At 43.6% G+C, this 21,919-nt stretch overlaps 1 protein-coding gene across 5 annotated transcripts in view; it reads left to right on the forward strand.

Annotated features, from left to right (window-relative positions):
- The window catches only part of MTUS2 (microtubule associated scaffold protein 2), a 318,231-nt gene that overhangs the window by 113,935 nt on the left and 182,377 nt on the right, over window positions 1-21,919 (forward strand). For all 5 annotated transcript variants that reach the window (XM_075419965.1, XM_075419956.1, XM_009938145.2 and 2 more), the window contains 2 exons: window positions 5,157-5,397; window positions 20,762-20,968. In XM_075419965.1, the coding sequence (XP_075276080.1) occupies window positions 5,157-5,397; window positions 20,762-20,968 (448 nt within the window). The remainder of the gene's footprint in view (window positions 1-5,156; window positions 5,398-20,761; window positions 20,969-21,919) is intronic.

A 21,919-nucleotide genomic window follows, 5' to 3' on the forward strand; every position in this document is an offset into this window, starting at 1 on the left:
ACTGCTTGGGACCTGTGGTAGCTCAGCAACTAAGTTTTTTATATAAATACTGAAGATAACACAAGTGTATTTAATTTGAACCAGTCTTAAAAAAAACCCAACTTAATATTTCTTTTTCTGTGTGTCTCGTAGCATTATTGAGGCTATTTTAATGCCTGCCTCATTCTACATACAGTATTTATCCAAGGAACAGCACTGAAATAACAAATTTGGTGACAGTGTTGACAATCAAAACCTGGCAAATACCCAAATTAAGATATTGTGTGTGAGTGTAGATTGGCCCTTATGGCATGTTAACAGGCAACCTACTGAAGTGATCACGGATTATAGTTTTTCATAGAGCACCATCTCATCCCAAACACAGAAAGCACAGTGCTTGCTGCCCTTTCCTCTCTAATTTCAGTTTCCAGCTGTGCCTCCTGTATTTTGCATCCAGAGCAGGAATTATTAAAGTCATTGTGAGCTTGTCTATACCAGCCATTATTACTTCACCTTCACAATCGCATTGTAAGGCGAGGGAAAATTACTAGGTTATTACCATTTAGTGTATGGCAACAGAAATCAAAGCCAAAATAACCTAGACTGTGCAGCTGTTTAGCTGTTTATAGGGTGACACGACCCTCTGAAGACCATAGATGTCTATGGCCTGTACACCTGGGGTTCAGGTAATCAGACAGGATCAGCAGACACATCTGGGAGCAAAGGACCGATTTCTGTGCACTGCTGAGAACTGTTCTTAATATGAGAAGGACTCAGGTTGTGGAAAGCCTGCAGCATAATTTACTCCAGACTAGGGTTAGAAGGAGGACACTTGTGGGCTGGAGAAGATCCAAAGCATATTCCCCCACTCCTCCAAGAAATACGACTTTGGGTGGGTATTTCAATGAGGGAAGGTTTGAACCCAAGCAAGTTGCTTCTTCAGAGAAGCTGGGTTGGCTGGAGGAGAGTCTGGGAAGGAAAAGTCAATGAAACTGCAGTTTGTGTGACAAGTTTGCATTAGCCCAGGAGTCAGGAGCTGATAGCAGAGGACGGTGTTTGCTCTCTTGGGCTGCCACCCTAAAGACAAGTGTCTTCGTCCCCTGCTAGTTGGAGTAATGCAGAGTGGACTGGTTTAGCTCCAGTGTGGATCAAGAGAAAGGAAAATGATTGATCCATGAAGTGGACGGGTGCTTAGAAGAGCAGCTGTGCACAGCACAGGTTCATAGCAGATAACTGCAATGTAATCTGAAATAAAGTGATTAGGGTGGGTTGAGGTAGATCAGAATTAGCCTGGTGAAGGGACAATGTTGAAGACTCAGAGATTTTGGAGACTAGGAGACAATGGGGCGGGATGGGTACTCTGCATTACCTTTGTGAGGGAAAAAAAACAGATCACCCTATTTCACACATCCAGTTTGGGCTTTGGAGGGCTTTGATCATTATTTTGTGGATCTTTACATAGCTATGATAGGGAGTGTTAATAGCTGCTATCACTCAGATCTGTAATCTCTAAGCACCCTTTAGCTGGCTAAATAGAAGGAACAATTAAATACCCCTCTGGGTGCCATGAGCTGGAAATATTAGAAGGTGCTCTCTCGGACAGGAGACTCCAAGGCAAGGCCTGGAGAGCTCTATGAGGAAGACTCAAGGGCTACCTCTGTGCAGTGGGAAGCCTGCGAGGCTCCTTGAGCTGCCTGTGCTAAGGTCCATGTAGCGCAGATCAAAAAGTCCCAGCTCAGGCATGAAGGCAGTCCAGCTGTGCTTAGAGGCTGAGTCCATAATGGAATTGAATTAACGATAGTGGACAGCCTTGCCTGTGGCATTGGCAGCTCCTCAGGTGCTTTCTTTAGAACCTCGGCGTGGCGTGGAGGTATATTGTTCATGACTGTCTTCAACCGAATAAAAGGTAGAAAACTTCTCGCAATGAAATGCTTAAAAAAAGAAAAGATTGTCCAGGGCAGATTGCTGCTGTCCACATGCTTCATCACAGCATGGGCTCCCCATCTCATCATGCACCTCAGCCTCTTCTAGTCAGCACCAGTGGGAATTTGAGGCCACTTCATATTCTCAGTTACCTCTGTGGGAAGAAACAAACTGTGGAACCCAAAGGTTGTTGCTCTGCTAGTGAACTGAACAGTGGGAAGGGCACAGCCTCCAAGGCTCACACAAGGTTGTCCATACTGCTGGACTGGGAGCATGCTCCCCAGCTCACTGTCCACCTCTGCTAGTGTGTGGTCACCAGGGGCTGTTCCCAAGGACCAGTATGGAGGAGACCAGCCTGGTCTGCAGGGTGAGAGTTTACCCATGTGGATATGGTCCGTGCCTTGCCAGAGAATGGTCCTTGGCTCACTTTGTTCACTACTTCATGGCTGCTGCCGAAAGTCCTGGTTCTAGTGGGGGTCTGTAAGCAGGTCTGCTGATCACCACCTCTCCTGTCTGCCTCTCCAAGGCTGTTCCTGTCCTGTTCAACCACCTCCTTGTGTCCATTCCCCAGCACAGACATCTTTCTGATCCAGAGAGCATGGACTAAAGCCTGTTGAAACGCAAGGCTTGTAGGGGAAAAAGGGGTATGAGGAGATGCAATTTTTTCCCTCCAATCTCATTACCTGAACTGCCTGAACTGATGTCACCAACTCTTTTCCCAAATAGTTGCCTGAAGCAGGCACTTGACAAGAAAATTCCTTCATTAATGTTTGACAATGTCATAATCAAAGTAACACAAAGGAAAGTGTTGGGCATTGTTACCTGCTGGCTGTGCTGCCAGCTCTGCTCGGGATTACTCGGCCTGTGGAAACTCCTGTGTGTTCCAAGTGTTTGCTGCAGACTTTCCAGCTCTTTCTAACAAATTCATTAAATGGGGTGAGTGGGGAATGAGCAGACAGCCACACACAATAAAATTCTGAGCTGAGCTTCTTTTTAGTTGACAGACTGCAACAGATCTTTTCTTTAAAAGTCTCTCATGCAAAAATCTAGTACAGGATGCCAACAGGTCTCATATTAATCCAAATCTTTCTGAAGATCTTTAAAATGGTCTTATAATCCATAACTGCACATGATTCTGTTGAGATGAGTTCAATGATACACTTAATGAATTCACCATTAAATAGAAAAGAAAAAGGAATGTGTCTTCGTAGCAAGTTTAGGGCTGCCAAAATTTGGCTTTTCAAGAGATAGTTGGGTAAATCCTTCTCACTCCTCTCAGCTTGAGAAGAATTCTTATGCTTGTGTTTGTTTGTTTTTGTGTGCGTGTTTGTTACTCTTCTGTGTTATCCATAGCATACTGTCAATAAAGAAAAAAATGAGGTAACTGAAAGTTTGGCTAAGTTACCCCAGTTTATAAAAAATACATGGTTTCTAGATTTAAAGGTTTTCTCTATTCCTTATACTGAGGTACATGACATTGGTGTGTTCACTGCCAGTTAAATATGAAATGATAGGAAGTGTACAGTGTAAGCTGATCAAAATAAACTCATCAGGGAGAGCAAAGATAACTGTATCTTATCCAGGAAAACAATTTCATATCCAGAAGTTGAAAATAAGAAGTTAAACATCTCCTGCAGTCCAAGCCTAGAGAATCATCTATACAGTAAAAACCTGCATTCTAACTTGTAGAAATAGGTCATAGGAATATGATACAAAAGGAAACAGGAAGATCTAATGGCAGGAAATAGAACTGCAAACAAAGGAAAAAATATAGAGTAAAAATATAATGCTCAGTGTTTGTTATATCTGCCCTGCTAGTTCCTGGGTAAAGGCCTCAAAGATTCGGTATTTAATAGTTTAAGGCCAACCTTGTCTCTTTTAGCATATTAAAGGTTTGCTATATTAGAATTAAAGCTCTTGAAGCGGCTAGGATCAAAGCTTTTATAGCCAATGTTGAAGTGCGTATTCTAAATGCTTATAATTGCTAAATAGAAATTGATTTGGCATATTATATGCATCATAACTTACAGCAGAGTTAATTAATTGGCAGTTATATTTCTTCCTAGGTAGCCTACGGCACTTTTTTGATTAATTTTTAAAAAAAATTAGTTCAGATTTCCCATTTCCTAAGCTGTTTTTTTTCCTCTGGCCTAAATGGGGTGCACTGAAAAAATATTCCTGGGTCCTTTCTAGATTATGATGATTTTACATTTTGTAAGTAAAAGGTAAAGAAATTGGCCTCTACCTTGAAGAGCAAATGGTCCATTGCAAATGAGAGAGAAGAAAGCTACTGACATTGCTCTGTGCTGTCGTCCTGAGTCATGAAGCAGCAGAGTTGGGAGTCAGAGCCAACCTTGAGTGTAGAAAAATGCAAGGGCTGAATTGGTAGACAGGTCATTCCCTGACTGCAAGTTCCCTGGTAACAGCCAGTTTGCTGGAAGTACTTTCAGCTTGGGACTTCTGCTGTCTTCACATATACACACATTAAAATACTGAGAGATATGTCACTGACTTTAGCAAAGCATCATCTTTTTTGTGATAAACAGTAACTGTTTCACATCTACAAATTTTCTTTTTTTCTCCAGTTCAATTGGGCAGCTGGGTTTTATAGCTCTGATTTGGAATATTCAACAGCCACCTGAAAATGTAACATACAAAGATGTGCGCACCTCCACAATCAAGTCTCTTTTCAGGAACTTCAGGGGCACAGATTACAATGAACTTCTTGCAGTGAAAACATGTAGAGATTCTTTTTTTTCCTCACACAAAGGATTTGACAATACCATTTCTCTGATAAAATGAGCTTAAAATACCTTCAGCTTTATTTTTATCTAAGTTAAAACCGACTCACTCCAAAATTGTACCTCAGTAAGAATATTTGAAATAATTTCTAATGAAAATTCCACTTACACACTCTGTTGTTGTATCTACCTCTGTAAATAATATCACCTTTCAGAACTGAGAAGTAACCTTATTTTCATTAACTGAAGAACTTCCATTTGTCTGTTTTCTGTTTGGGAAGAGATCAATTCTTTATATGGGTTTGGTTGGTTTTGAGATTGTAATATGTGTATTTATAGAGAGCGATTCATATGGTAAGACCATCACTTTTTGAAACTGATGATCAGTCTGCAGTGCTCTGAAGCCCAGATTCACAAGGAGGGAAAATTAGCCCTTATAAGCGATTTAGAACTCCGTATTTTCAGGATTTACTGATTTATTGCATAACACCCTTGTTAATGATTTTTCTGTAGGTTGGGGAAAGGCCCACAAAAGATGAATTTTGCCCGCCACCATATACGCATTACGAGGTCCCACCAAGTTTTTATCAATCTGCCATGATACTGAAGCCACAGTTAGGACTGGGTGCAGTGTCCAGGTTACCATCTGCAAAAAGCAGGATTCTCATTGCAAGTCAAAGATCCTCAGGTAGCTGTCTCCACCAGCAAGGAGAAATAACGAGCGCTCCCAGCCTCTATCATCCTGATGCTTCAGGTAAAGTATGAACTTTCTTTCCTTTCCTGTAAGTGTAATCACCAGTAAGATCTTTTTTTCAGACAGAAATCACAAAATGAGCAACATCTTGACCTGATACTACAAAGCTCCAACAGCACTCTTTGAGGTGTGTCTTTTTATCCTGAGGCAAGGCTGAATAGGGAGTCTGGGACTTACACAAAGGTTGTTTAACAGGTCATTGCCAAAGAAGGAGAATAAATTTCAGTAATAATTCTTATTGTGCTCTTTTTTATCTTCCTCCTCCTTGTAAACGCCTGAAAAATCCTTGCTTTTGTCCTGCAGAAGAGAATGGTACATTTTTTTTCCATCATAAAGACCCCGTTGTTAAATCCGAATATGACATTCCCCACCATGTTGTGCTCTGAAAGCCTAGGCAGCGTTCAGATGTGCAAGCAGAAATCTTGATACTCTGAAGACCTGATATATACCTCTTTACAGACAACATTTCTAATGCCTTTTTTTTCCCAGCTAATGCCCAGCTTAGCAAGACCCTGGGCAGAATTACAAGGAAAACAAAGCAAGAGAATCCGGTGCTGCAATGGATGGCTATAAGCTGTTCAGAAGGGACGGGCGAGGAATGAGAGGTGGTGGGGTGGATCTGTATGTTAGGGACTGTTTCAGCTGTGTAGAACTCAACAATTACGATGACAAGGTTGAATGCTTATGGGTAAAGATAAGGGGGAAAGCCAACAAGACAGACATCCTGCTGGGAGTCTGTTCTAGACCACCCAACCAGGATGAACAGGTAGATTATGTTTTCTACAAGAGGCTGGCAGAAGTCTCACGATCGCTAGCCCTTGTTCTTGTGGGGGACTTTAACTTACCGGACATCTGCTGGAAATACAACACAGCAGAGAGGAAACAGTCTAGGAGGTTCCTGGAGTGTGTGGAAGATAACTTCCTGACGCAGCTGGTAAGTGAGCCTACCAGTGGAGGTGCCTTGCTAGACCTGCTGTTTACTAACAGAGAAGGACTGGTGGGAGATGTGGTGGTCGGAGGCAGTCTTGGGCTTAGCGCCCATGAAATGAAAGAGTTCTCGGTTCGTGGTGAAGTTAAGACGGGGGCCAGCAAAACCACCACCATGAACTTTCGGAGGGCAGACTTTGGCCTGTTCAGGATGCTGGTTGAGAGGGTCCCCTGGGAGAGAGTCCTGAAGGTCAAAGGGGTCCAGGCAGGCTGGACATTCTTCAAGGAGGAAGTCTTAAAGACACAGGAGCAGGCTGTCCCCATGTGCTGCAAGATGAACTGGCAGGGAAGACGACCGGCGTGGCTGAACAGGGAGCTCTTGCTGGGACTTGGGAAAAAAAGGAGGGTCTACCTCTTATGAAAGAAAGGGCAGGAAACTCAAGGGGAGTACAGGGATCTCATTAGGTTGTGCAGAGAGGAAATTAGAAAGGCAAAAGTCCAGCTAAAACTCAGGCTGGCCACTGTTGTAAGGGTCAACAAAAAATGTTTTTACAAATACATTAACAACAAAAAGAGTGCCAAGGAGAATCTCCATCCCTTACTGGATGCAGTGGGGAACATTGCCAACAAGGATGAGGAAAAGGCTGAGGTACTTAATGCCTTCTTCGCCTCAGTCCTTAATAGTCAGACTAGTCATTCCCAGGGTAGTCAGCCCCCAATGCTGGAAGTTAGGGAAGGAGAGCAGAATAAACCTCCCATAATCCAGGAGAAAGCGGTTACTGACCTGCTATGCCATCTGGACACTTACAAGTCTATGGGGCTAGATGGGATCCACCCAATAGTGCTGAGGGAACTGGTGGAGGAGCTGGCCAAGCCACTCTCCATCATCTATCAGCAGTCCTGGCTAACGAGGGAGGTCCCAGATGACTGGAGGATCGCCAGTGTGATGCCCATCTACAAGAAAGGCAAGAAGGGGGATCCTGGGAACTATAGGCCTGTCATTCTGACCTCGATGCCAGGCAAGATTATGGAGCGATTTGTCTTGAGTGTGCTCACCGGGCATATGAAGGACAACCAGGGGATCAGGCCCAGCCAGCATGAGTTCATGGTAGGCAGGTCCTGTTTGACCAACCTGATCTTCTTCTATGACCAGGTGGCCCGCCTAGTGGATGAGGGAAAGGCTGTGGATGTTATCTACTTGGACATTAGTAAGGCCTTTGATACTGTTCCCCACAGTATCCTAGAGAAACTAGCTGCTCATGGTTTGGATGGGCATACTCTCTGCTGCATAAAGAACTGGCTGAGTGGCCGAGCGCAGAGAGTGCTGGTGAATGGAGTTAAATCCAGCTGGCAGCTGGCTGGTCATGAGTGGTGTTCCCCAGCGCTCAGTTGTGGGGCTAGTCTTGTTTAATATCTTTATCAATGATCTGGATGCAGGGATCAAGTGCACCCTCAGTAAGTTTGTAGATGACACCAACTTGGGTGGAAGTGTCGATCTGCTTAAGGATAGGAAGGCTCTGCAGAAGAATCTGGACAGACTGGATCGATAGGCCGAGGCCAACTGTATGAGTTTCAACATGGCCAAATGCCGGGTCCTGCATTTGAGTCACAACAACCCCACGCAACGCTACAGGCTTGGGGAAGAGTGGCTGGAAAGCTGCCCGGCGGAAAAGGACCTTGGGGTGCTGGTCGACAGTCGGCTGAACATGAGCCAGCAGTGTGCCCAGGTGGCCAAGAAGGCCAACGGCATCCTGGCTTGTATCAGGAATAGTGTGGCCAGCAGGAGCAGGGAGGTGATCGTGCCCCTGTACTCAGCACTGGTGAGGCCACACCTCGAGTACTGTGTTCACATTTGGGCCCCTCACTGCAAGAAGGACATCGAGTTGCTGGAGCGTGTCCAAAGAAGGGCAATGAAGCTGGTGAAGGGTCTAGAGCACAAGTCTTATGAGAAGCAGCTCAGGGAGCTGGGGCTGTTTAGTCTGGACAGGAGGAGGCTGGGGGGGACCTCATTGCACTCTACAACTACCTGAAAGGAGGTTGTAGAGAGGCAGGTGTTGGTCTCTTCTCCTAAGTAACTAGCAATAGGATGAGAGGCAATGGCCTCAACTTGTGTCAGGGGAGGTTTAGATGGGATTTTAGGAAAAATTTCTTTAGTGAAAGAGTGGTCAGGCATTGAACAGGCTGCGCAGGGAAGTGGTGGAGTCCCCATCCCTGGAGGTGTTTAAAAAACATGTAGATGTGGCACTTCGGGACATGATTTAGCAGGCATGGTGCTGTTGGGTTGTCAGTTGGACTTGATGATCTTGGAGGTCTTTTCCAATCTATGATTCTATGATTCCATGATTCTAAGAGAAGAATTGGAAGGAGAAGCGTGTAACACCACAAGACAGACATAAGAATTTCTTCTACAGGACACTGCTTGGTAGCCTGGAAAATCTTGGAGGCTTTAACAACCGTATTGAGTTTACTTGGCAAGGTTTTGGTAGTGTGGGGGCTACACGGGTGGCTTCTGTGAGAATCTGCTAGAAATTTCCCCTATGTCTGATAGAGACAATGCCAGTCGACTCCAAGATGGACCCACCACTGGCAAAGGCCAAGCCATCAGTGACGGTGGTAGCACCTCTGGGAAAACATAGTTAAGAAAGAAAAAAAACCTGCATAAGGGCATTTTGCAGCAGGAGAGAGAAAGGAGACAATGAGAGAGAAACAACTCTGCAGACACCAAGGTCAGTGAAGAAGGAGGAGGAGAAGGAGGTGCTCCAGGCACCAGAGCAGAGATTCCCCTGCAGCCCGTGATGAAGACCATGGTGAGGCAGGCTGTCCCCCTGCAGCCCATGGAGACCCATGGTGGAGCAGATATCCACCTGCAGCTCAGGGAGGACCCACACAGGAGGATGCCTGAAGCAGGTTGTGACCCCTTGGGGAGCTTGCACTGGAGCAGGCTTCTGGCAGGTCCTGTGGCCCCATGGAAAGAGGAGCCCACCCTGGAGCAGGTTTGCTGGCAGGGCTTGTGACCCTGTGGGGGGCCCACGCTGGAGCAGCCTGTTCCTGAAGGACTGCACCTCATGGGAAGGACCCACGCTGGAGCAGTTCATGGAGGACTGTCTCCTGTGGGAGGGATCTCACGCTGGAGCAGGGGCGGAGTGTGAGGAGTCCTCCCCCTGAGGAGGAAGAAGTGGCAGAGACAACGTGTGATGCACTTACCGTAACCCCCATTCCCCATCCCCCTGCGCCACTCAGGGGGAGAAGGCAGAGAAATAGCAGGAAGAAGGGAGGGGTGGGGGGAAGGTGTTTTAAGATTTGGTTTTGTTTCTCATTATCCTACTCTGATTTGATTGGTGATAAATTAAACTAATTTCCCGAAGTCAAGTCTGTTTTGCCCATAAAGGTAATTGGTGCGTGATCTCTCCCTGTCCTTATATTGACCCATGAGCCTTTCGTCGTATTTTTTCTCCCCTGTCCAGTTGAAGAGCAGAGTGATAGAGCACCTTTGGTGGGCACCTGGTATCTAGTCAGGCCAAATCATGACAACAATGTACATTTAAACAGCAGCAAGTTCAGAGACAACTGAAAATCAGTCACTGCCAGGGTGAAACATAGCAGCTGTTTAACAGCCTACAATTCTCCAGAGATTTTTAAAAATAGTCATAAGGGATAAAGTTAAGTAATGATTTGGGGTCATATCATCCCTCTTCTTGCCCCAGGATGGGATTCCTTCTGATAGATGTTTATTTAATCTGTTAATGAAAAACTATTTATAAAAACCTTCAATATGAGATCCTGCAGCCTCTGAAAGCAGGCTGCTCTGGTGAATTACCTGCTTTCAAGCTAGAAGTTTTCCCTAGAGTTTTGCTTAATCCCCTTTGCTGCAATTTAATTCCTCTTCTATCTGGAGTGGACGTGGGGTCTTCTCATCTTTGCAGCGTTTGAAAACTATATTCTCTCTCCCCAGTGTCCGTTTCTCCCAACTAAGCCGCAGAACAAATTTAAAGAAAATTAGAATGGAAATGGGCCAGAGCGTCTCGACTTACCCTGAGGATAGTATCAGCCAGTAATACAGGTTGCCAGGATTGGGGGCCTATCAGGGAATCAAGTAACTGTAACACGGTGCCGCTTCCCACTGTCTCCTACTAGTTGACACTGCATCTGGAGTTGAGCTACGCTGATGCCATTAGCAGAAGCTGACCAAGCTCAGCTGTGTCTGAATTCTGAGACACTCCAAGATTGCTCGCCAGGCAGTGAATACTGGTTCAGCCCTGTAAGTTTAGTTCAGTCAGCACTGAACATGACAGTAGAGGTGCAGAGATCAGCTGGATCGTGTTTTCCATGTAAAAGAAACTGCAAGAGGCTGCAAGTTCTGGGTATGAGTAGGGTAAGCTGTTGCATAACATATCTGGGAGACAGATATGAGAGCAGTGTACGAACAGGGCCTATTAACAAATCCACTGTCTTTTCTGATCCTCGGAAATGAATGTTGCCTTGATTTTTATTCATCCAGCTTAATTACCCTGCATCATTGATGACTGCAGACATGACTTCTCCTTAACCGTTTTTTATCCATACAGAAACTTCTATGTCTTCATTTACTGTCTTTCTATAGTATGTGATGTACTAAATCTAAATAGTATCAGCCTATCAGTCCTATATATTGTCTGTAATCCTGACTTTTAAATTGTCAGTGAAAGAGAAGTATACATGAGGAAATTGCACTAGGTGTTAGTGCGATTCCTGTTCCACTGAAGTTCCTATTTCTTAAAGTTTTCCTGTTTCTCAAAAGGTTGGCTTTTTTGATTTTCTCACTGATTATTTCTTGGATTTTGACTGCTTTGGAGGTCAAATTTAATACATAGCTGTCCATAATTTCCTTCCTATGACTGTTATTTTGTTTGTTTCTCTCTAGTCTGTTGATACTTCGCTGTTTCAAAGATGCCTATTAAAGATTACTCATGGTAGTCCAATAATCTGTCTGCCTTCTCTTTCAGGATCCTGAAAAATGTTTCAGCTGGTCTTTGGGCTCTGACTGTTTTTACTGATTTTAAGTTACCCAAGACTTGTTCTGTAGAGGTTGCTAATGTCTCTAGTTTTTCACAGGACACAGTGTTATCACTTCTAGCATCTCACCTTCCATTTTCCTCGCAAGATGAATGTGTTTAATTTTTCTGCAACATCTTATTCTGTTGCAAAGTACTTCTCATTTCTCTCTGTTGATTCAATGCCTCCCCTTATTGATCTTTCATCTATTTCTGATACATTATATTAAGTACTTTACATTTTTCATTTTTGGCATTTTATTTCCCAATTATCCATTCAAGATTGGCTTATAATCACCTTGTCCAAAGCCTTTTTCCTTGTATACCTCAAATGACTTAATCTTTCTCTCAGCAGCATATAAATTCATAGGTCAGTTTACCAGTCTTTTTGTCTTTAAGGATTCTTTTCAAGAAGAATGAATTGCTCATGAGATGTGCTGAAGTGACAGCAAACAGGATAAGACTGGCATAGGGCAGCAGAAAACTGATTCCTGTGGCTATGTCCATGCTGGTGCACAAATGCAGACCAGAGATGGGTCCCTGGTTACCACGGAGGGTCTGGGTGGGACAGCAACCCCTGGCATGGCAGAGCTGGTGTGGGGCTGACTGGAGGAGCTCAGAGTAGGGCCAGGCACCATCTAGGCAATTTTTTTAACGTACCCAACACTGCTGTTTTCAGCCACTATCCTTTAATTTGGCAGTTAGTTGTGGTATTAAACTTTAATTTGCATTATTGGTTTTGATGCAATATTTGAGAAACAAGATTAAACGCAGCTTCGACAGAGTCATATTTATAAATATAAGCAAATAAGATGCATTAACATATGCTCAGCATACTGGAAGCAGAGCTGGTAAGATCCTTGCTCATGTGTGTTGTGGGGTGTGAGGGCTTGGCTGACTGCAGCAAAAGCAGCTGAGGACTAGGAGGTATTTTCCTCTCAAAGATACTATTCCTGCCTTCAAGACTGCGAATCGGCATCTCTTGCAGCTTAATCCTGAGCTTTTAATACAGTTTCTAATCCTAGTGATTTCAATCCTGCCTGGGGGTAATGGAAGCAGAAGGATCTAGCCAGTTGCCATCCCGTGACAGAGTGTGAGGTACCACAGAGGCTTTTAAACTGAAATCACTGTGGCACAGTATCGAGGACAGAAGCAGTGCTTCATAATGAGGATTTTATTCCCCTTTGCTATGACATTCATAATTTAGCAGCCTGGCTAAGCAGCACTGATAAGCTGAGTGGTCTGACCTGTGTATAATACTAATAGTCATAAAACTGACTCCAAAGTAATTGATAATTAAATCCCTGAACTGCTGTGATGGACTGCGAGTACTACAAGTACATTAAGGGTTTTGTTAGTTTCAAGACACGCCAAATAGAAAGTAAAACAATAATGAATGATCCCACAAGTGTGATCGCCAAGTGTGATGCCTAAAATGTGACTGGAGCAGTGATCCGCCTTCATCTGTAGGACATGGCACACATGTTGGTACCAACTGCGAGTTCCTTCTTGAGCAGTGTGGCTCCTTAGGTGATGCTTTGCCTTGGATACGTCAGGCAAGCAGTCTGACTGTAAGGAAGAGCTTCTGCACTGTAAGTAAGATAGGAAGACGTTGAATCGTGATGGATTTAAAGGTGCAATAGTGTCTCCGAAAGCGTAACATTTGTTTATTTTACATAAATTGACTCTGCTCTTTCTATGGGAAACTTGTAATTCAAAACAAGCATTGAAGGATACTGTGTCTATAATATATAATTTATGAATATGTTTTCCTTGTTTACAAAGACTTCTTGGAGAGAGCATGTTAGGATTTGCGTTAATTGGTTGATTATTTTGATGGGATTAATGTCTGATTTTGAAAAGTATAACAGATATCATTAAAACTTCACTTGATTCTACTCATTAACTTCATTTAATTCTGCATTTTTCAATAGTATTTATAGTGTTTTTTTTCTCAAAGAGTGAGTTAATGTAGTGTTGTTTCCTTATCACCTCTCTGTGTATTAAATTTGACAGTCCTGAGGGTCTAGCAGTTCCTCTCATTTCTAAGCAAGTCAACTCTTGTTAAAGATACAATTTATATATAAATAAGTACAGCACTGTTTCTGATTACTCAGACACACACAAATATATGCATTTATTTGTCAACCCAACGCCGCCATGCCTGCTAAATCATGTCCCGAAGTTCCATATCTACACATTTTTTGAACACCTTCAGGGATGGTGACTCCACCACTTCCCCGGGCAGCCTATTCAATGCCTGACCACTCTTTCACTAAAGAAATTTTTCCTAATACCCCATCTAAACCTCCCCTCATGCAACCTGAGGCCATTGCCTCTTGTCCTGTCACTAGGTAGTTGGGACAAGAGACCAACACCTGCCTCACTACAACCTTCTTTCAGGTAGTTGTAGAGAGCAAGAAGGTCCCCCCTCAACCTCCTCATCTCCAGACTAAACAGCCCCAATTCCTTCAGCCGCTCCTCACAGGACTTGTTCTCCAGACCCTTCACCAAGTTCACTGCACTTCTTTGGACACGCTCCAGCAACTCAATGTCCTTCTTGCAGTGAGGGGACCAAAACTGAACACAGTACTCCAGGTGCGGCCTCCCCAGTGCCGAGTACAGGGGCACGATCATAGAATCATAGAATCATGGAAAGTTTTGGGTTGGAAGGGACCCCTAGAGGTCTTCTAGTCCAACCCCCCCGCAGTGAGCAGGGACACCGCTAACTAGATCAGGTTGCTCAGAGCCCTGTCCAACCTGGTCTTGAATGTTTCCAGGGATGGGGCCTCCACTACCTCTCTGGGCAACCCGTTCCAGTGTTTCACCACCCTCATTGTAAAGAATTTCTTCCTTATATCCAGCCTAAGCCTACCCTGTTTTAGTTTAAAACCATTACCCCTCGTCCTGTCACTGCTGTCTCTATTAAAAAGATTGTCCCCATCTTTCCTATAGGCTCCCTTTAAGTACTGAAATGCTGCAGTCAGGTCTCCCCGCAGCCTTCTCTTCTCCAGGCTGAACAAGCCCAACTCTGTCAGCCTGTCCTCATAGGAGAGGTGCTCCAGCCCTCGGATCATTTTTGTAGCCCTCCTTTGGACCCGCTCCACCTCCCTCCTCCTGCTGGCCACACTATTCCTGATACAAGCCAGGATGCCGTTGGCCTTCTTGGCCACCTGGGCACACTGCTGGCTCATGTTCAGCCGGCTGTCAACCAACACCTCCAGGTCCTTTTCCGCCGGGCAGCTTTCCAGCCACTCTTCCCCAAGCCTGTAACGTTTTGTGGGGTTGTTGTGACCCAAATGCAGGACCTGGCATTTGGCCTTGTTGAACCTTGTACAGCTGGTCGCGGCCCATTGATCCAGTCTGTCCAGATCCTTCTGCAGAACCTTCCTACCCTCAAGCAGATCGACACTCCTGCCCAGCTTGGTGTCATCTACAAACTTACTGAGGGTGCACTTGATCCCTGCATCCAGATCATTTGTAAAGACTTTAAATAGAACTGGCCCCAATACTGAGCTCTGGGGACTGCCACTTGTGACCAGCTGCCAACTGGCTTTAGCTCCGTTCACCACAACTCTCTAGGCCTGGCCGTCCAGCCATTCTTTTATCCAGCGAAAAGTACACCTGTCTGAGACATGAACAGCCGTTTTCTCCAGGAGAATGCTGTGGGAAACAATGTCAAAGACTTTACTGAAGTCCAAGTAGGCAACATCCACAGCCTTTCCCTCATCCACTAAGCAGGTCACCTGTTCATGGAAGGAGATGAGGTTAGTCAAACAGGACCTTCCTGTCATAAGCCAAGCTGACTGGGCCTGAACACCTAGTTGTCGGTAGGTTGCTAACCATTTCCCCTTGGATTATGGAGGCTTCATTCTGCTCCCTGTCCCTGTCTTCCACTCAGGGGGCTGGGTACCTAGAGAACAAGTGGTCTTACTATTAAAGACTGAGGCAAAGAAGGCATTAAGCCTCAGCTTTTTCCTCATCCTTTGTCACTATGTTTCTCCCTACATCAAATAAAGGATGAAGATTCTCCTTATCTCTCCATTTGCTGCTAATGTACTTATGGAAACATTTTTTATTGTCTTTTATGGCAGTAGCCAAATGAAGTTCTAGTTGGGCTTTGGCCCTTCTAATTTTCTCCCTGCATAACCTCATGACATCCTTGTAGTCTTCCTGCATTGCCTGCCCCTTCTCCCAAAGGTCACAAACTCTCTTTTTTTCCTGAGTTCCAGTTAAAGCTCTCTGTTCAGCCAGGCCAGTCTTCTTCCACGCAGGCTCATCTTTTGGCACGTGGGGATGGCCTGCTCTTGTGCCTTTAAGATTTCATTCTTGAAGAATCCCATGCCTTTCTGGACTCCTTTGCCTTTCAAGTCTGCCTCCCAAAGGGCTCTGTCAGCCAGGCTAAATTATCAGTCCTAAGAAAGGTACGATTAACAATGTGACTGCAGCAGTGGACAAATGCTTGACACCCTACCTCCTTCCTGGGGACAGCCAAGCATCACTGCTGTCTGGGCACCCACAGCGCTTCTGAGCAGCCGATGGTCAGCGGCTGGGCAGATGAGATGTGGCTCCGGTGCCCAGAGGACTGATCTTGCTGCTCTGGGCTTCCAGTGGAAAATGCCATGAGTGTGGCTCAGACACTGACAATTCCGGTGCTAGATGTTTCTGTGGGATGCTGCTGCTTTGCACGTCAGCTACAAAACAATCACAGACATTTACGGTTTAAATGAAGCGTGAGCTGACAAATTCTTGGGATGGTGAGAACACGCTAAGCAGCCATGGGAGCTGGGAAGGCACAGAGCAGCCTTTTGGGGCTTTAAAATCTGAAGCAGGAGGAGATGAGCAATTCCTACTGTATGATGGTGGACTGGCAGATCAAAAATGCATTGATGTTCAGCACTGACAACTGGTTTGCCTTTAGAGCTGAACTGTCCCAGGCCTCTGTTTTAAAGCCCCTTTCCTCCGTTCTTGTTCAGAGAGAAGTTGTTATGTCTATAACAGGGAAACCACAAATGTAGTGGCAAAATAATAGGTTTCTTACTTCTCAATTTGTTTTTAATCTGCAAAGATATCAATGATTGGGTTAACTCTGCGGTGGGTTAACTCTGCCTGTATTATCTCTGACTAATTCAGTGACCTTGCAGGTGACTTTTTTGCCTCAGATTCCCCAATATGAAATGAGAATAATGATCTTCAGAGTGTCCTATAAGAGAAAGTAAGGTTTCTAGAGAAAATGGAAGCTAATGACTAAAATTTTAGTGGAAATGCTTGTCAAAAAAAAAAAAAAAAGGCAAAACAACCAAAAACCCCACCACAAGAAAACAAAGGCTTACCAAGCATCCCTGAATAGCCAGTGGAGTTGAAGTCTTGAACTGCTACTGTTTTTCGTAAGAACATATCTGTGTATTTTCTTTCCTTAATTTTTCATTAATTACAGCTAAAACCTGCTTCATATTTCACAGAGAGGTCTCATGAAAGTTGCTTATACAAGTGCATGGAGATGCGATTCGCGTGCAGTAAGGATGCGTGAGAAGTCTAGCTCAGACTATTTTTAAGGGTCCCCAGGCACATCTGGTTTGTGTCAATCAGTCGCTACCTCAAAATGTTTGTGTTTTTCTAGATGGGAACAGCTTGAGGTGTCATAGAAAATCGCTTTTGTGCCACACAGACGACAATTCTATAATTAGCTTCAGGCAGTGAGACAGCTGGAAAGATTTTTTGCCAATTTTTAAAGCTTATTTTGGCAGATTTTTATTAAAATAAAAGCTGCTCATTAAAATAACTTTTATTTTGAACTCTCAGACCTTGTTTTCAGGAGTGCTTCTATACTTCTAAGAAACAGAAATAAAGAAAGAACATCTATCATAAAACTTGATGATATTTAGAAAACGTGTACAATAGGCTGATGTCTCATGTATTTTAATGAGAAAGAAAACACAAAATAACTTAACTTTAAGGATTTGAATGTGTCCCTAATGAGGATAATGTCCTGCCCCCAGGTCCTTGTGGTACAAAAGAGCTGAATTACAAAGCAGAGAAGTGAAGAATAATTTAAGGATGGTGAGCAGTTCAAGATACAAAATATTGTTAGCTCAGGTGGAATTTGAATTGAAGTCATAAACTGAAACACACAGAGAAGTGTGAGAAAAAACAATCCTCTGCCCGTGTCTGGGAGAATGATTCTCGAGAAAAATTAGAGATGGCTGGGCAATTTGTCACCAAAAACATAGTGGTTTTAAGGAAATTCTTCTTCTTCAGTGACACCTGTGGTGCTCGGTGTGCCATGGACTGCAGGTGCTTGGTTGCAGGGCGGTGCAGAGAACAGACAGCCTGGGGACTCAGTGTGGACATCCCTGACATTGAGCTGGGGACATGGGAGTCCCAGGAGAATCTTACCATCCTAGGGCAAGAGCATTTCAAATGCTTTTTGAATAAAACTATTTCTAACCACTTTCTCCTCCTGCCCCAATGGAATTTTGCCTGTTCTGCCGCAGGAAATCTGTGATATTTATAGCTTTTTGCTGTAAAATGGAGAGATTTCTCCCTTCACCTGAATTTTCAGAGATTCTTAGGAAAAAGGAATCTCAAATCTCAGCTTACTTAGTGCAGGCCTGTTGATGCATTTTCCAGAAACTTGCAAAACCCACAAGAGACATTTCCATACCTTCTCCCTGCTGCCACAGACCTGGGCATGTTCCTTGCTCTTGCAGCCCCTTGCCACAGGTACTCTCCTCTGCTTCAGGTCTAGAGGCTACGTGGGCTTGACCCTGCCACCAGTGCAATACAGGGACAATTTTGCACACTGCAATTGAGTTGTGTGCATTTTATAACACGCAGTTTTCCCAGTGTAATTAGTCCTTTAGATAGCTGGTGAAGCTGACATTCGGTCGTGCCCAGGCACTAGCAAGTGTATGACTGTGCAGCCAGCTGGATAAGCAAGATGGTCTGGGCCATCCAAACAACTGCTGAAGTGTTTGTATCAGCATTGGTGGGGACATGACAAGTCTGATAGTGGAAGGGAGAGAGCACAGGATCATCCTTCTGTAGTGAAGGTGCCATCTCACACTGGCAAAAGCAAATCAGAGTCCTGCCTTGCAGCAGTTGTCAACGCAGGACAATATTAGTCCTCTCAAGCAAAGAGATTCTGTCCAAACGATGATTACCATGTCATTTCTAGCATTTGGGACTCTTAGAGGCTTTCAAAGGACACTTTTTTTTCTTCTTACATGAAAATCAGTTAACATGATTCACACTATTTGTAATCTGTATTGATAGCATTGAGGGAAACATTGAGGTCAGGTTCTGCAGTACTTTGCTGCAGAGTCATTTAGGTGTGACGTGAGTGTCCCCAGCAGTGGGGAGGGAAGAAGTCTGGCTTGATGGTGCTTTGCAGATACCATAAACCAGCTGTAAATGACCACTATTAAAGCAATGCTGCACGAGCCTAGCAGTAAACAGTGGTGGTAAACATCAGTGCTTATCTGTTCTCCATGCTAATGTGCTTGTAGTGCTCTTCACCTGCTCCTGGAGCCCACACCTACCTCTGAGCCCATCTTCTCATAGTTCAGATGAAGCCAGATTCAGAACTAGACTCCAAAATTGTCCCTGTTGGTGTCAAAAAAGTGAATGGGGATTTTAACAGTCTTTTGTTACACACTATAAATATTTGTTATTTTCATTTGGGTGACTCTCCACAGCATGTCCTTCTCTGAGCTGGTGGAGGTGCTGCAGTCACCATCTATCTCCTAGTGCCTGAATAAAGGCCTCAACTTGTGAAGAGTGGATACCAAAAATGCATTTTTAGGAGTTTATAGTATATAAATTGTTTTGTTCATTGAGCAAGAAGCATTTTTTAATGTCTTTCATAGAAATGTGGTTTATAGAATAAAAAACCTCTTTTTAGCTTGGTCTTGTACATACTTCTATTTCAAAAGAAAAGGCTTAGTTTTGTTAAATAAAGCTTAGTATTGTTATTGTGATGAGGTACACAACTATCTTTCAAAATCCCCAGTACATTTTTCTGCTCAGAGGAGTTAGTCTTGTTTTCTGTAAAGTCTCCTCAAAGTGTAATGCTTCATTAAAATTAAGAAGGCTGTGACCTACATAGTTTACAAAAAAATAGATACTGTAATAATATGAAAACCATATTCCTATTGTGCGGTTAATTTGCATTTTTTCTTTGTATTATGAATGTTCACTTCTTCCTTTTAAGTATGGGTCAGACTAAAGCACAAATAGTGTTCACCAAATGAGAGTGGAAAAAGGGTGTCTTGTGGCCTTTTCTGGAGACTATGTTGATAGTTTTAATGTTGCCTTGTCTCCTAACCCACTGGTCCTGGTGACTGATTAAACATGCTAGCACCAGCTTTTGTTGAACTTTCATTTGGGGGGGGGTTGTTTTTGGTTTTATTTTTTTGCTTCTCGGGATTCCACAAAGAACAGGAGTCTGATCTTGTTAAAAATGCAAAGAAAAACTGTCCAAATATCATGTACTGCTGAGGTCCAGGTCCACTTGGTATCCAGATCTTTGAAGCAAAAGCAAACTCTAAGCTTTGGTCCTTCCATGAAGAAAGCTTGAGGCATTTATGGACCTGTGTTCTGGATTTCCCTAGAAAAGTTTGCCTAAGCAAGAGCAGCAGAATATGGGTTAGGACACAAGCTGGAGGCAGATGAGCAGTTGGTAGTTAGCACAGGTGGACATGTTAGCTGAACTACTGTTGTTGCCTAACTTCATCCATTATAAGCCCACTATCGGTAGTTGGCTGACGCTTGGCTGATGTCATTCACGTAGGCTGATGGCTTATAGTGAGGTGAAGTCCGTCAATGGAAATGGCTAGTTAAAAGCCAATTAAAAGAGTACAACTTTACAGGAATGTCCTTGTTCCCAGGCTTGGTGCAAGAAAAGGGCATTTTCATTTAGCAAAATTTGAAAGAAAGTCTTCAAAGAAGTGTTTTCTTTGATGGAATACAAAGAAGTCCTTTGTCCTTGAGGAGGATTGTTGGCGTTCTACAACAGCTTCCATAATTGGAGACTATGCGTAGCGTGTTTGTCTCTGGGTTTCTTTTAATTGGCATGTAACAAATGTAAAATTAGAAAGTGAAACAGAATAAAAGAAGTTACCGTTAAAGAAAATCTTAGCAGACTTGAACTACATTACTTTCCTGGAAGTTTGAGTTAGGCCTCATGGGTCTTCACTGCGTTTCACATTTTAAAAATTATTGTGACCTGTAATTGTAACAGAGAACTTCTTTATAGTCGATCAAAGAATAAGACATTGCTGCAGCCTGAGCAGCTGTTAAAACTTATATTTAATCTTTATACTGACTTTATGTGGCTGTGTGGTACTGGTAATGTTCAGCATGTTTAGCTTGTTTAATAAAAATTTATTTCTTTTTCCTTCTTTCAGTTGATCTTAAGAAAGGTTCGTGTCCAAGTGCTGCAAAGTCAAATCTCCCCAAGCCCTGCCAGTCTGGACTTCGTCCTCCAGGTTATTCACGGTTGCCAGCGGCTAAGCTGGCCACATTTGGTTTTGTCAGGAGCTCAAGCATATCCTCTGTCTCCAGCAACCAGTCAAACGACAGTGCTCAGAGTGATCAAAGCAGGACAACCAACCGTAAGTCCAAAATGTGACCTTCTTTCTGGGGGGATATTAAATAGATGTCTTCCAGGATTGTCCAGACTGGAGTTTCTGTCTAATTTAGTGCTAATGTAATCTGTGCAGCACTCACGAACCTCTGCTGTGCCACTGAGTTGCAGGTTTGATATATTGATTACCCAGTGTTGTTTTTTAAAATATTGTTAATAATAGATGAATAGGTGCTGAACATACATTGCATATAGAAGGGGCTGGTTTCCGTGCTGTTGAGAAAAATCACACTAAGAGTGAACCTGAAGCAAGTCTGTATTTTGTTTACTTAAAATATCCCTTCTTACAAGATGAAGTCAGGAAATAATCATAGTAAACTGTGTTTGATAAGTACTTTGCAGCCACGTAGAACAGTTTAGAAAAAAGATTCAGTAAGATGAGCAACACAGCCTTTCTCATCTGCTTTTCTTTTGCTTCTTAATATGCAGTAGAATAAACTTAGTTTAGGAAATTAATAAAATAATGACAGTGATATGAAAGGGATCAGAACTGCTATCATGGCTATTGTCTTATCTACCAGACTTGGAAGGATCCCGTAGCTGAAATGTTGTTTCAAATCCTATTTTCCGTAATGACTGTTAATTTTACTAAGTACAAAATAATTCCCACTGGATTTTGCAGTCCTTGGGAAGTGTGTGCATGCCCTGGGCTCAGAGCGGAAGAGGGGACTGGGGGATTTTCATGCCCATTTTTCTTTGAAGATTCGATTGAGCCTGAACTGTGTCAATATCAAAGCAAGTGGTATCAGCCCAGGAGGGGTGCAGACAACAGGGACCAGGTGATACAAAGTGCCAGAGGAGACAAGATGCTGCAGGCTCCTAAATCATTCAGTGTTTGTATTAATTTGAAAGGAATTTAAATAAAGAACATGAAAATAGTTAAAAAACCCTAAGGATTTTCTCCTTCCCCATTTATATG

The sequence above is a fragment of the Opisthocomus hoazin genome, chromosome 1 (genome assembly GCF_030867145.1).
Source record: "Opisthocomus hoazin isolate bOpiHoa1 chromosome 1, bOpiHoa1.hap1, whole genome shotgun sequence".
NCBI classification, from domain to species: Eukaryota; Metazoa; Chordata; class Aves; order Opisthocomiformes; family Opisthocomidae; genus Opisthocomus; species Opisthocomus hoazin.